The 15,098-nt window shown below is 40.6% G+C and overlaps 1 protein-coding gene across 1 annotated transcript in view; it reads left to right on the top strand.

Annotated features, from left to right (window-relative positions):
- Positions 1 to 15,098, top strand: part of NSMCE2 (NSE2 (MMS21) homolog, SMC5-SMC6 complex SUMO ligase) — a 127,245-nt gene that overhangs the window by 13,377 nt on the left and 98,770 nt on the right. The window contains exon 3 of the mRNA XM_071738373.1: positions 13,451 to 13,557. Coding sequence (XP_071594474.1) covers positions 13,451 to 13,557 — 107 coding nt within the window. The remainder of the gene's footprint in view (positions 1 to 13,450; positions 13,558 to 15,098) is intronic.

Consider the following 15,098-nt stretch of genomic DNA (forward strand, 5'->3'; position numbering starts at 1 on the left):
TCTTACAAAGTGGGAAGAAACAGATGTGTGGGGTTGTTACTTCCCAGCTGGAATGTTGACTTTCCAAAGAGCTCAGTGCACCCAGGTGAAAGTAGCTTATCAAGCAGCACGCTTTTGTTCTGCTGGCTCTTTCTTGTTTTGGGTACTCGGCAAGCCGAGTGTCTCCAAGTGCCTTTGTTCCTCAACTTCTGCATTTCTCTAAGGAAAGAGAAATCCATCAGGTGGCAGCAAAGGCTTTCCTGCAGCTTGTGCCGTTCCCCCTTCACCTGCGGTGTTCAGCTTGCAGTGCTCTACACCAACACTCCTAGAATGAAGCTAGAAGTGTTTGTCCCGTGTCACCGTACTAATAACACTTCATAACACTAACCAATGAATGGAGGATTAAGATTAATTGTGGAGGGAAATAATTAATATTACCAGATCATAGATTTTTAAGGCTGAGTTGGGACTAGCATGATCTCCTGCTTTGACTTCCTGCATAACACAGATCATTGCATTTCATAGAATTATTCTTGAATGAAACTGGTATGTTGTGGTTGCACTAGAAAGTATAATTCAGAGTGAGATCGAGTCTTGATTTAAAGCTAACTTGCTGGACAACTTTCTTTAGTGCATTTTCATGGAAATGTACTAACAGCTTGCACTGGAACAGAACGTTGTCCTCTGGACAGTCCCAGTTTTTGTCAGGACTCCAGTCTGTGCTCAGATGAAAACTGCACAGTTTTCATCACAGTTTCTTTGATTCAATATGCACACATACACTGATTTTATATAAATACATATGTATTTGTGTATATTTGTACTTTTTACTGTGTTTTCCCAAGGCAGTGGGTAATTTTCTCCCCCAAAGGTCACTATGAGATACGGAGGTTTGCAGTCACCTGGAGGGTTACCTCATGTACCCATAGTCACTGCAAATTTCTTGGTGTCCTGGACCTCATAAATTCTCAGTAGGCTTCAAAATAGATCATAAGTGGGATTTAAATGCTGTATAGACCTTTTTGCAGACCCTCTGCACACTAGTGATGTTAACCTTGAGAGAATGAGTGAGCTTACAGCTGTAAGTTATGGGCTTGAAATTGCTGGGTGAGGTTCTTTGGCCTCTGCCATGCATGAGATCAGAATAGATGATCCTAATGGTCTGTTCCAGCTTCAAAATACTATGAAGTACTGCAGAGGTCTTGTGTGGGCTCTTTTGCATGAAGATAAATCAGCTTCTTTGAACAAAAGCCAGAGAGAAATATTTTATCTGAATAATTTACTGTACGAAAATATTCTCTGTAGTATACTAACCTGTCATTTTCTTATTGTCATATTTCTGCCACAGAAATGTGGCAAAAAAGAAAATACTGCTAACTCCTGCTTGCATGTGGATCCATACAGTATATATAGAAAGTAGTGTGGGCTTTGAAGAACCTGCTCTGAAAGCTTTCATTTTTATCAATTTGACTAGATCAGTATTTAGCTTCCAGTCATCTATTTGTAGGCCTAAATAACTAGGGAGGGAGGAAAAAAGCCACAAAAGTAGGAAAAAGTCTGGGTTTGGCAGCACTCAGAAAGATTAAGAATATAAAGAATTGTATTTCTTTTCTTATGCTTTCCATTAGGGAAAGCTTTATCTGGGTTAAAAGTGAACATTATGCTTAAATGTTCTCAATGTTTGGTCAAAACATGAAGGAAGCCCTTATGTAGACATGATTATTCTGAAATCTGAATTGTGGTAAATAGACACCATAGACACAGGACACTCATCTCTTTTTGTCCCCTTTCTTTTCCTTTCTCTTCTTGTTCTTGACAACAATTCAAGAACTTGCAAGTAGGGTTTTTTTTCCGTTTTTTATAACTTTTTTTGGTCATTGTATGTAGAATTAATATTTTCAGCTAAAAATAAAAAAAAGCCCAAAAGAAAGGAAATCCATCACTCCAGGAAAAAAAAAAGGAAATTCCTCTTCACCTGCTAAAACAAATGTAGTATTGTCAGTAGCTAAAATATGGTAGCTATTTCTGTGGAAAAGTCAAAGTGCTATTGTTCATGATGAACAGAAATAAATTTTAGATGTAAGGTGCATTTTGATGCACCTTAAAGATGCATTTTGACTCAAATCCAGGTTTTGTGACATTTCCATTTACACCAATATTGTATAGCACACTGATGATCTAGTGAAGAATGAGAATTGTAATATGTACTGATTAAATTGCAATAATTTGAAAGGGAACATTTGCTTAATCAGTTGGAATCACATATAAGGCTTGTATTTTCCTTATAATTGCTGATACTGAGGCATATAAAAAATACCATTCTTTGGAGGAGAGGCAGATGTTGATTGACCAAACCGTAGATTCAAAATATTTTTTATTATAATTTTCGTAGGGTTTTTTTGCTTTCTTCTTATTTTCTTTTCCATTTTCTCTCAAGAAGAGCAAGGAACTCCTAATAGTGTTATATGAAAAGGGTAACACAACTGAGATGCTCAAAGTCCAATTTTCCTGAGGTCTTGAGGCTAGGAACAACTGTGCTTTTAAACTGGCATTGCTACCATGTGGCCTTGGGCAAGGCATTGAAGTTCACTTTTTATAGCAGTTTCCCTACTATAAAAAGAGGTGTTAGGAGTGTTGGGAGAGGATGTATGAACATCTGAATATCTCAAACTCCTGTGTAGATACTAACTTGTGTTGTTTCTTTGTGCCTTCTGTGCATGTGGAAATTATGTTGCAAGAGTCTAGAAATAAAAATTGAGTTGTGTTTAACGGCAGTAGGTGGTTGGAAAAGGTAGGAGATAGGCAGGCAGGAAAAAATGTGTGCAGGGAAAATAAAAGGCAACAGAATATAACTGCCTAGCAAAGATAGAATTTTTACCTTTTGTGAATTAACAAATAGGAATTATCACATCTACGAGAACCACTATAGTTGGTATGAACTGGTCTGAGCTACTAAAATATACACCGGATGCTAAGAAAAGATTTGTACTTAGATAAAATTTATGAGTGGATCCTCTAGCCATGTCTACAGGAGGACAGTTCAATCTTTATTAGTGGGTCAATAAATTGTACTATGTGAAGAAAGAAAATATTACAGTGGTTGAAGAAATGCTCTACTAAAGCTGCTTATGGGAAGAAAATTTACCAGGGAAACCCACAGTTCAGCAAAAAGTCAACTGAAGTTATAAGAGAATTCATCCCATCTCTGAATAAACAGTCCAGCTTTGTTTGATGGAGAATCTTGTATTTTCTTTCTTCATAAGCTGAGTTTCACTTTTCAGGCAGTGGATCTTAGGTTTCTGTCTTATAATCAAAGAGTTCAATATGTTCAGAAATCATCAGGATAGTATTGGTAGATAGTAGAAAGTTACCTTTGGCATCTCTTACTTCACAGGTTGAGCAGCTTTAGTCAAGCTTGATGTAAGTTATGTGTTCCAGGCACTGAGTGATTTTTCTTGCTTGCTCTTTGAAATATTGAAAGAGCTTATTGAAGGAAAAGTGCAGTTAGCCAGATTCAGTCTTATGCTTGTTGGTCTGGAAAGAGCCTGTGATTGAATTACATGCTGTGTACCATGTAAAGATAGGGATGAATTTGCAAAATTGTCAGTATACAATCAGCCCCTTTTTTAAAACCAATCAATCAATACGACAAACAAAAAGAACAATCCCTGTGCTCCTCTTTAGATGTTGGACAAGTGTCAGGCATTCATCACTCACATCATACAGCACCAGTGTCTGTGTAGGGCATGCAACCTGCCCCTGCTCACATGGCTGCCCCAGCAACTCTTTGAGCATTGCTTGCATTAGGTTGGTTCCCAAATTGTGCACTACAAGCAGTTACTGTTAATGATTAGTGAGCTCACACCTTTTTTGTTATTGTTGTCTTAGTGTGGGTGTTTTTTGTGTCTTAATGGATCTTTGCCAATAAAATAAAAATGTCTGTGAATCTGTTAGAGCTGCTATCATATAAAAGGATTGGAGAAAGTAGGAGGTGACTCCAAGAGTTTGTGATGACAATCGCAGTCTTTGAGGGTGAACAGACACTGGAACAGACTGCCCAGAGGGCTTGTGGAGTCCCTTTCTCTGGAGATATTCAAAACCCCACTAAATTCAGTCCTAGGAATTGTGCTCTAGGTGGCCCTGCCTTAGTGGGAGAGTTGGACTGGATGATCTAGAGAGATGGATTAGATTTTTTAGTGGAAGGTGTCCCTGCCCATGCAGGGGGTTTGGACTAGAGGATCTTTAAGGTCCCTTCCAGCCCCAACCATTCTGTAATTCTATGATCTCTCGGGGACCCTTCCAACTCTGATAATTCTGGGATCCTGTGATCATCAGGAAGATCTCATTTGCTAATAGAGAAAGAATAAAAAACCAAATACTCAAAGAAAAATGAGCAGAAATGAGGGAACTGGTTGAGGATGAAGAAAAAAGGAGAGTAGCAATTAGTTACAAAATGTGTAATGAAGGAGAAGGAGAGCTAAGAAATAAGAAAACCACAGCAAAAGGATTAAGCAGGACAATATGATAATGTTCTGGATGACAGAAGAACATGAACTGATCATGTTCTGGATGACAGAAGATATTTAAATGCCTTCCTAATTATGTTTCTCATGTAAGCAACTTCTGTAGTTTCCACAAAGGTGTAAGCTTTTGCAAATGGAAGAGTTGTCTGGTACATAAATCGAAGGAGGGATAGTTCATGAGGCTGAAAACAACAAGAGAGAGAGGGTCTTTCTGATTAGTCTCATGCTAGAGTTGTTCAGGATACCTCTGAGTGAACCTCCTTACTTTGACTCTACCAACAAATGCTCCAGAGTGCTCCAAAACATCCATGTGCTGTAGCACTCCATAGAAGCTGACAATCTCAAACTGTTCCATAAGTTACATATAATGAACTATATTAAAAAAGACTTAACAAAGAAGCCAGCTGGCTTAAGGAGAAGGTGGCAGATGAAAAGAGCACAATTCAAAGAAGCGTTCACACATTAAGGAAGTATTTTAACAGGCTTTCCCCAGACTGTATGTGGGAATGGAATTATACATTGCATGTAAATGTCAAGTGACAATAATATCTTCTGAGTTAAATCAACCTTGCAAACTCTTTCCTATTTTTCTTAAGCAGATGAATAAAGTTTAACTTGTGATTTCCTTACTAATCATCTTAGTAAGCAGTGGGTGACTAGACTTTTTGCTATATGGATAGATTAATGTGACATTTTCACAAGACCTTTAAGGAAAAAAGTTATTACTTGTGGGTGTGGATCTAATTCACAGCTGTTTTTTGAGTGAATTAGGTGGGCCATCACTCAATTAAATTCAGTATTTCATCAGTATTTTGAGATAAATCTTTTACCCATGCTTTGTTGGAGGTGTGCAGTCTGTCCTGATGCATCAAGGTAATCAAGGCTTCCTTTCCACTGAACTGGAGTTCACAGAGTTGGCCCAGTCTCTTTTACAGAAAGCTGGATTTGAAAGGGAATGAAATTCAAAAGCACATAAGTACAAAGGGAAGAAAATTCTCTCAGCTGGTGCATTTGATCTATACAAACCTCAAGTTCAGTCATGTAGTTCTGGGATTAATTTATTTTATTAATACAGTGTCTGATAGCCATGTGATTGTTTACCAGCTCTGTATAAGTACAGAAGACAGCTTTCTACTTCTTCCTATCTAGTTACAGAACATTGCCACACTTGGTTTCAATTGATATTCTTTATTTTTTTTTAGAAAACCTGCCATTTTAAATGCCATGAGCCCCCCACAAAGCTAGTTACTTCCTACTACGGACAAAGATAACAGGATTATCTGACACACATACTGGGAAGCTGTCATCTGTTGTGTTCTGTAAGCCATCAAATAAAGTCCTTGTTCCTCTCAAAATTATAAATTTCTGCATATGTGAGACCCAGGGAATACAGAATTGCATTGCCCTTTTTTGCACAGAGATGTGCATTTTCCACATGATAACCAAGTAGCAACACCTCATAGTAGGAGAATTTTTTGTTTTAAGTTTGTGGGGAGTGAAATTCCAGCAATGGAAGGATTTAGCTGTCACTTACCAGTATGCAGGCAGCAGAATGAGTGCCACGTGCCAGATCTTCATGCCAAAAAGGGAGCTCTGCCAATTCACAGAAGAGGTTTTAAGTGAAGGAGGCCTGCTAGAGGCAGAATGAATTGCTGGTTTTCATTATGCTTGCTGTATGTGTCCAGTCATTGCTTTTGCCTCGTCTGTGTAAGAGGTTGTGGGTTGCTTTTTCTTGTTTCTTTTTTTGGTCATATTGAGGAATTATGGGCTCTGAAAGCCCTAGCTTTAGTACTGCTGCTTGGTTAGCAGTTCAGGTACCATAGCAGTGTGTGATTTGTGCTGAACTGGATGTTCTGTATGGGGGACAGCACTTTGCTTGCATGAGGCCAGGACCTTAGAGTTTAATAAGGATAGGAGAGGTTTTGTTCAGATGATGGTCTCTTGTCTGAAGGGAGGGAAGTAGCCTAGGAATTGTATGGGCCTTAATATTTAGTGAAGCAAGCATCCATTTTTATTTGGGGAAGGGGGTACATACCTGTCTTTATGTCTTGTACATATTGGTTACAATATCAAAACAAATGTAGACATGATATGCTTTTTTCTTTTCCTGTTCCACAGCAAACTGGTTATCTGCATAAGAGGTTAGCTTATGGCTTTTTGCTATTTGTGTGCCTCAGCTTAAATTAAACCAAAGCAAATTAAATTATTTGTGTTTGATAATACTTATAAAGCAGAGCATGTCAGCACATTTTGGAGTGTTTTGCTAAATCAAACTACATGCAAGAACCCATTTATTTCATTAGTTATTGCCACAGTGTCAATAGGAGGCATTGCCCTTTTTTACCTTGCAGTCTCTTTGGATACTGTCACAGAAATTTCTGTTTAGATAGACTTTTGTACTGCTCTCAGCTCTAAACTTGGATCATTATGACTTCTTAGCTTTCCTGTGGTAGTCTTGAAGAGAAAAAAATACTGTACGGAAGTTGCTTCAGAATCGCTGTTGCCCTTGTTCTGTTGGCAAAGGAATTTAAGACAGTTTTGTGATGAGCAAAAGTTTCATGATTACTTTATTATAGAATAATATAGTTATTTTCAGAAGTGGTTAGTAATATGGGGTGCCTCAGCTTCTTTGTGCCACTCTGAGATGACTCTGTTTTCAGAATGTGTGCAGCACCTACTCACTGAAAATGCTGTCGCCTTGAGATGTTTCAGACAGGGCATTCAGACCCTATGTGGTCTTTCTATTGAATGCTGACTCTCTCTGCAATATCATATATTTGGGTTTTGTTTCTATGGGATTGGCTTGAGCTTCCTGGGTCAATGAATCTTGTCTTATCCCATTTCAGACTGAAAATAGCTTGTAACACAAGATGTTGTTTTGGTTTGATTTTGGGTTTTTTTGTTAAGAGCAGTCTGCAATCTAAGACACCTTACTGGCTCATTTTACTTTAAAAAAAATAGCAGGGAGAAATGGATAATTGATTTTTTTTTCCAGTTATTTGCTGAATAAAACAATTGTTTAAATCCAGACTAAAAAGAAATGCCCTGACTTAAAAAAAAAATAATCTCAAAATACTTTACTCAGGTACAGCAACATGTGTGACCCAAATCAAACTATCGTAGTTTGATTTGCAATTTCTTAATGGAAGCCCAGTTGAAAATAAGAAGAAGCTTCAGAACTTAGTCACATGTGATAGTTTTGGTGCAACTGTGTGCCCAGTCAAATAAAGGTGTTCTTTGCTGGTCTTCACAAGTTTTGGTAGTCCTGTATCTCACACTGCTCTCACTTTTATTCCTTCCACTTAGATTTTTTACCTTGACAGAATATTGGAAACTCAGATTCAGCTTTGTTCTTTGCTTGAGAGGGCTTGAACTTGAAGTCACTTTCAACCATGTTCCAGAAGTATGGTTTATAGATAAAGTTATTGGATATTGAGGAGAGCCACAGAATCACTGAATGGTTGAGGTTGGAAGGGACCTCCAGAGGTCATCTTGATCATCCTCCTTACTTAGACGAGGCCACCTGGAGTAAATTGTTCCTTCTCTCATTGATGTGATTTCATTTGTAAGACATACCTACTTTTCACTGGAGTGCTGGTTATTAAGTGAAGGGACTGGTCTGTAAAATCACCCATGCATGCTTGGTCTCCAGCCATGTATATGAAAGCTTTTTTGCAGGCAGAATGGCTTCATTAGGGGACAGTGAGGAAAATCCAGCTCAAAGTACTTTACAGTCCAGTTAAGGCATTTCCTGAGAAGCTGGAGGTTTCTTTTGGACAGCTTCAGCAGTAAGTAGCTTCTGTCTGTTACTTGGAGTGAAATTTTGCAATTAGTGCCCTGAGTTCCCTTTTATTCTACCAGCTGACATTCCCAGTATGATTTTTGGCCCTCTGCTCAGCAAGAATTTTTCTTCTCTTAGGAACTGCAGTGGTTAGATCCCTATTCAAAGGGCTCCATGGAGATTTTTGGCCATTCTACTTTCAACCATTTCTCAGATTTTAATATTAGGACATCTGCATCCAGGAGATGTAATTGGTTTTCTCCTGAATTTTGCTGTTCCTTTTTATTGCTTCTAATTTCTCTTACTTAAAAAATTTCTGTACTAGCATTCTGCTCTTTTTGCAGCCTAATAGGTAAGATATCCTACAAGCCAGGGAGATGAGATTTCAAAAGAAATCTCCTTTAGTGAGAGTTTTCCGAGGCACTGTCCATGTATCTGCAGAGGAAAAAGGGAAGATGCACCCTCAGTGCTGCAGAAGCAGTCAATCTCCTGTTTAAGTTCCTGTTGGTCTGTCTGATCTGGAGGGCCATGGGAAGGTTCAAGTTTATCTAGGCAAAGGACAGAAGTAAAACAGAGGTCTCCTACACAGGTCTGTATCTTCTCACTGCTGAGCATCTAGACAGTAGAGGGACATCTTGCTACTGTCTTCTCCAAGTGCTTTGTGAATCTATTATTAAAGACTATGGGTTTGTTGATTTTTTTTTTCCAGAAGTCTAGTCCAACTGGAATTACCAGCAGCTTTGAGTAGAACAAAACTGGGGGCACAGGAGAGACTCTTGACACTTCTGGTTTTGAAAATGAAGTACTTGCTAAAAACAGAAAAAATGCTTAGCTGTATCCTGATTTGAGAGTGTACGTTCTCCTTCAGAAGATGGAATTAAATCAAGGAGTCTGGGAGTCAGTGTTCCTCTTCTGTCAGCAGTAACTTGAAACCTGCTGGCAAAGTGTGTGTTTTATCTGCTGCTGGTGCACATGAAGACAACTGCCTACTACTGCTGTTGCTGCTGTCTCAAGTGACAGATGTTTGTTATGTGTGTTTTAAAAGTCTGAAACCTACTGTCAAAATCTGTGGGCAATGGTATACTATTCCTCATCTACTTTGAATGATGGGAGCACCTGGTGTGTAGCCCTGAAATTCAAAGCAACCTAATATATAATGCAAGAGGTAGAACTGACAATGTCCTGGTTGATTTAAACTGAAAGTTTGACTTCTGTTAGGCAATCCTGTAATGATGAGTATATATATATATATATATAAATATATTTATATTAATCCATGTCTGTGCTTAAGCATTCATGTTAAGTACTGTTATATTTGTAGGCTTAGGGCCTTTCTGTATGGCATTCCAGCCTATTGTGTGCTTGAGACAGTCTGTGGTAGAAGTGAATGCTTCTTTCCATTACTGTGGATCAGCTGCAAGACAGCTGTAATACCCTAAATAAGAAAATAATAATGTTATAAATTCTACATAGAAAAATAGGTAGTTGTGAAAAATCTTTAGAAATTTTTCTAGCTTGTGGGTATATATAGGGACCTAAAGTAAATATGAACTCAGATGTCAGAAAGAAATGCAAGTTTTGGATAAATGAGTGTCATTTTAAATGAATGCTAAGATAGGAAGTATTAAACCAGCACCAAGTTGACTCCATCCTATTGCTGCAGCCTCTGTTTTAACACCACAGGGTTCATGATCCACAGCCCATACATAACAATCTGAATCAACAATAAGGCAAAGCACCTGAGCACGATCAGCTTGATCTCTTACTAGAATTGAGAAGTTGAACACCTGCTAGTCTCTTTATGTAATTTTGTTCTTTAATATTTAGGAAGACTTTTCAGAATAATATACCCATTCCCATTATAAAAAGAGATCATAAAGTCTGTGAGATGGGATTCATTATCATGAAATGTGCATCTTCAGCCAGCTAATTTTAGCACGATGTACATTATGGCCTTGAACTGGGCTTTCTGTGAGTAAAAGATTTAATACTGCAAAATGTATAATCTCTGGGTTGTGAGGGTAATGGCCTGTGAAGAAAAGCTTACTGAACTCAACTTATTTAGCCTAGCTAGCAAGGAGACTTAACTACAGTGTGCAACTTGGATGGTATTTTGTGGCAGTAGCTGAAAGCATATGCAGCCTTTGGAATGCATTCCTTACATACGGGTTAGAAACAAGATTAGGATAAATTTTGATTAGATAACAGAAAGGCACTGATCCAGCACTTGCAAAACATTTGAATTTTACTTACTGGCCTGCAGAATGAAAGATTTGAGTACTTTGTAGAGTAGCTGGAGTCTGGCTGGAGGGCATTCAGCAGATAACATGGTCAGAGTCTGCTGGAAGAGAGATGGTGCCTTGAGTCCTTTTCCCATGAATCTCTCCTGCTTTCCTCACAGCTGGATAAAGGCAGCAACAGGATTTGCAGAGTAGGTAATAGATGATGCCTTTTTAGTCTCTCAAAAGCATGATAGAATTATTAAGTTTTGATTCTTCTTGCTATTACAGTGCTGTTAAACTGATGGATTGGTGGCATTTGGGAGACTGAGTTGTGGGATGGTGATGAAGAGAGATAAGCCCTAGTCAGATCAGGTGAACTGGTGTGTTCTCATAAGTCTATGGTGGAGTCTATTGAAGGTGTTGAGTTCCCTACCTTGGTGAGTTTTGAAACTTTACATGGCCCTACAGTCACCCACAGCTTCCCATCACACTGACCCAAGCTCTGCCCTGCATCTGATCCTTACCAGGGAGGGGCAGTAGTGCTGTTAGTTTATCAGGAGAAGGGAGAGTGTGGTGGGAGCAGAGGAGCCAGGCACAGCACATTATTGCAGTGTGTAACGTGGGATGACACAAGTTTTTTAAAAGGCAAATAGAGTAGCCTGTAATGTAAATTTTCTTTTGAATCTAGATTAGGAGACAGGAAGATGAATGACTGGGACCAACATGGCAGATTTGCTCTTAGCTCTCAGCACCTTGGACTATGGATTGGACTGCAGATAGAAAATGGACTCTGGTATATGTCAAAGAGCAAAAACAGGGGATGGGCAATAACTGACCTGCTTGTAGTCCTCAAGATATGTCTTTATGTCCATAATGCCTTGAAGGGCAGGCTATGATCATGTGTTAGTGACACATTCAGTGATTTCCCTAAATATGTAACATACTTCATGTGCATGAAAGAACAGCAACAGGGAGACAGCAGTGAACAACTCTGAGACTTAAGATGGATGGGTGGAATGCTTAGGATGTGAAGAATGCAGGGCACGAGTTAGTTACAGATAGTGTCTCTCTTGCCTGAGCTGTGTTCCACTTCTTTGAGCTTTGTTTTAGTGCATCTCCTAACTTGTTACATTTTTATTCTTTATCTGAAGCTTTTTTACTTTTTTTTTTTTTTTTTTTTTTTTTTACTTTTAGGAAAGACAGTGTTAATACAGCTCTCTTGATGTTTAGCAATACTCTTCTCTTCCCCTAAAAATAAAAGATTTTGGCTACTGTCATTTCTTTGTCATGGATATGACTCATTTTGGCCATGGGAGGAGAATGACAGTTAACTTGCTTCACAAACCTTTCCTGTGATTCATGGAGTGCCATTTGTGTCAGCCTTGAAGGAGGCATTTCATATGCTCCTTAGCAGGAAGGAAAAGGAGCATGATCATAGTTACCAGATAGGATATGGAAATTGGGTGGGAGGGAAGGGAAAGGGGAGAAGGAGCTGCTGATTATTCAGAAGAAAGTGGCAGGAATGCCAAGATTCTGTCTGCAATATCCATTCATCTACTTAATGAAAAATAGATACACACAAAGCCTATATATAAATAAGGGAAACATCATGACTGTAATTGCCATGTTCACAAAGTAGTATGGCTCGTTATATAACTTTTTTGTATAAATGTATCATAGCTTTTTTTCCTCTGTGTTCTGGATACACCAGTGTTTCCTATGGTATGAAGTTCCTATCCCTGAGTGATGTGTTTCAGCAACAGTTTCAGGTTTTGCTCTCAAGCTAAGACAGCCACACACAACACTTTATGTTAGCTTTCTGCAGAGGTGGATTTTTGTGCTGTAAAATACTAATATCATTAGCAATTTAGGCCTAAAGTACACTAGCTAGCTAGATCAGAAGATCTTTTCCTTTCTTCACAAAAGAGTAATTTAAAAAGCTATGCCACAGTTTTCTTCCTAAATAATAACAGCACAGGTTGGCTACTTAAACTGCTTGAAAGGAGAAAGCTCCATTAAATAACCCCTAATGCTGCACCTCAGGCTCTGGGGCTCTTTCATGGCTTCCAGCTGCTTCCAGCAGTTTTCTTTATACCTAGAAACTGCAGGGTAGGAATAAATAGGAGAAGTAGAAATGTATGTTTCCTAATGTATTAATTTCCAAAATGGGTTATGGGCTCGTGGCTGGGTGTCCTCATAGTTGGCACTATTTGGTGTGGAACAGGCACCTATCTCAGGAGATACAGCTGCACCTGTTCAGCCTTGTCCATGGCTCCTTATCCAACTAAGCAGGTGCACAGCAACATTAGAATGGGAAGGCAGAGGTGTAGTTAGAGATGAAAGCAGTGGAATTAGCAGGAATTCAGAGGAGAATAAAAGTGGATGTGAGTTACTAAGCACATGTTCCATGTTCATTGATTTTCACAGGTAATTACAGTTTTACTGCTTGATTCACCAATGCTATTCAGTCTTCCATTATGTGTTATAAAAAGCTGGTTCTGTTTTGCTTTTGCAGTAGCTATGTTTATTGGGGATAAGGGGTCTAATTATAGATGTGAACTATACTGTACTGAGAGGGCATTTAAGTTTCTTCTGACTATTTCTGAGGCAATGTGATGAGTCATGAAATAAAACTTTTGCAGAAAATATCCTGATTGCCTAATGACTAGGTGTTGGTAGATGAAATTACACACTCTCTCTTGTTCACATGAAACCAGGGAACTGTCTTTCTGAGTAAGCTGTTTGTTCAAGTTACCCAAGAAATGTCAAGGTTTACAGTTGCAAAATAGGAAAAAAGTGCATGTTTGAGGAGTTTGAAAACACCTGCTGTTCCCTACAGATGCTTTAGAAATTCACAGCACTAATACCTCATATCTGTAAAGAAAAAATGCTGCCTGAAAAATAATACAACTGATAATCCATATACAAAATATTTTGTTTTGCAGATGATGTAGAAGATGTTAACAGTATGGAAAAGGTCATGTTAGAATATGCTGCAATGGACAGAGAACTTAATCACTATATGAAAGCAACTGAAGAAACAGTAAATCAGGTAAACTGTCACTTTACTATTAAAGTAATGAAAATATATTTCTATTTAAATAGTATTTTTTAATAGATAGACAAGTTACATTAAAACCAAAAGTTGGAAAGATAGATAAAAGATAGAGACTATGTTAGTTTTTCTTCCTAACACCCATGCATTGTGTTACAGTTCCTAATTCCTCCCCACAAAACTCTTGAACTGGTTGGAATATGGGATGAGTAGTGTTTGGGAATGACTGAGGGATGTGTAGCTAAGACACCGTAGTCTCAGATGATACCTGCTTCATGTATGGGAGATGGAAGCTGCCGAGCAAATGTGGCAGCTGATGCCAGGAATAAACAAGTGGTTGCAGCAGCAGGGCACTGATGGAGCTTTCCCGTGTCTTCCTGCCACACGAATTTGCTGGTGCTTATTAAAGGGTGAGGTGGCTAATTGTTCTCTCAGTTGACTAGGGTCTCGTTTTCTACCTGACCGCTCATTTTTGCAAGAGCTGCTGCATTTCAGCACATTCAGGGGGTTTCTAGCTCGGCTCAGAGTGCGGCTGCGGTTGCACAGCGGGTGCCAGGGCTGCGGGATGAAACGCACAGCACGGGCTGCGCAAACTCCTGACGAGCAAACCCCGACCGGCGGAGGGCGCCGCGGGTCGGGCAGCCGCACACCGGGATTCGGAGTTCTCTTTCCTCCCCGCCTTCAGCACTCCCCGTCGAGCAGGTCCCTATAAGGAACGTACCCGCAGAGCCCCGAGGGCCGGAGCGCGGCGCTAGGGGAACGGCCGGACCGGACCGGACCGGACCGGACCGGACCGGACCGGACCGGACCCGACCCGACCCGACCCGACCCGACCCGACCCGACCCGACCCGACCGGACCGGACCGGACCGGACCGGACCGGACCGGACCGGACCGGACCGGACCGGCGGTGGCGCTGTCCGCGAGGGGGCGCCGCGGTTGCGCTGTGCGGGGCTGCGCCAGGCAGCGCCCGGCATCCCCCTGGCATCCCCCCGGCATCCCCCCGGCATCCCCCCGGCATCCCCCCGGCATCCTCCCCGCACACCCCCCGGCACCCCCCCCGGCACCCCCCCGGCACCTCCCCGGCACCTCCCCGGCATCCTCCCGGCATCCCCCCGGCATCCCCCCGGCGGTGCTGCTCCTGTCAGTCCCTGCCAGCCCCCCCGGCGGTCTCTGGCCCTCGTGCTCCGCTCACCCTCTCGGCTCTCGAACCTCGTTCCCCCCATGCCGGTGCGCGGCTGCCTCCCGGGCTGTCTGTCCCTCATCACCCTCTTGTAAGCGCTCCCCAGTTTTCTCTGATCAGCGCAGCTTGGACATCAGCGAGCCGGCTCAATACCTACGAAGGGAAGGCTCCACCGCAGATCCCGGACGCTGAAAGAGTCAATTTTAGTGCAGTCTGTACTCAGTCGCTTCAATTTTTTTTTTGGCCACATCGTGCCTGAAGACCTCAGCTGTCTAAGTAACCTATTTTGGTGTCTGCAAATAGACTTTTAGGTGTCTGTTTTCTATCGATTTCTCTTGCAAAGGGAAAAGCACATC

This window comes from Heliangelus exortis, chromosome 2 (assembly GCF_036169615.1).
Source record: "Heliangelus exortis chromosome 2, bHelExo1.hap1, whole genome shotgun sequence".
Classification (NCBI taxonomy): Eukaryota; Metazoa; Chordata; class Aves; order Apodiformes; family Trochilidae; genus Heliangelus; species Heliangelus exortis.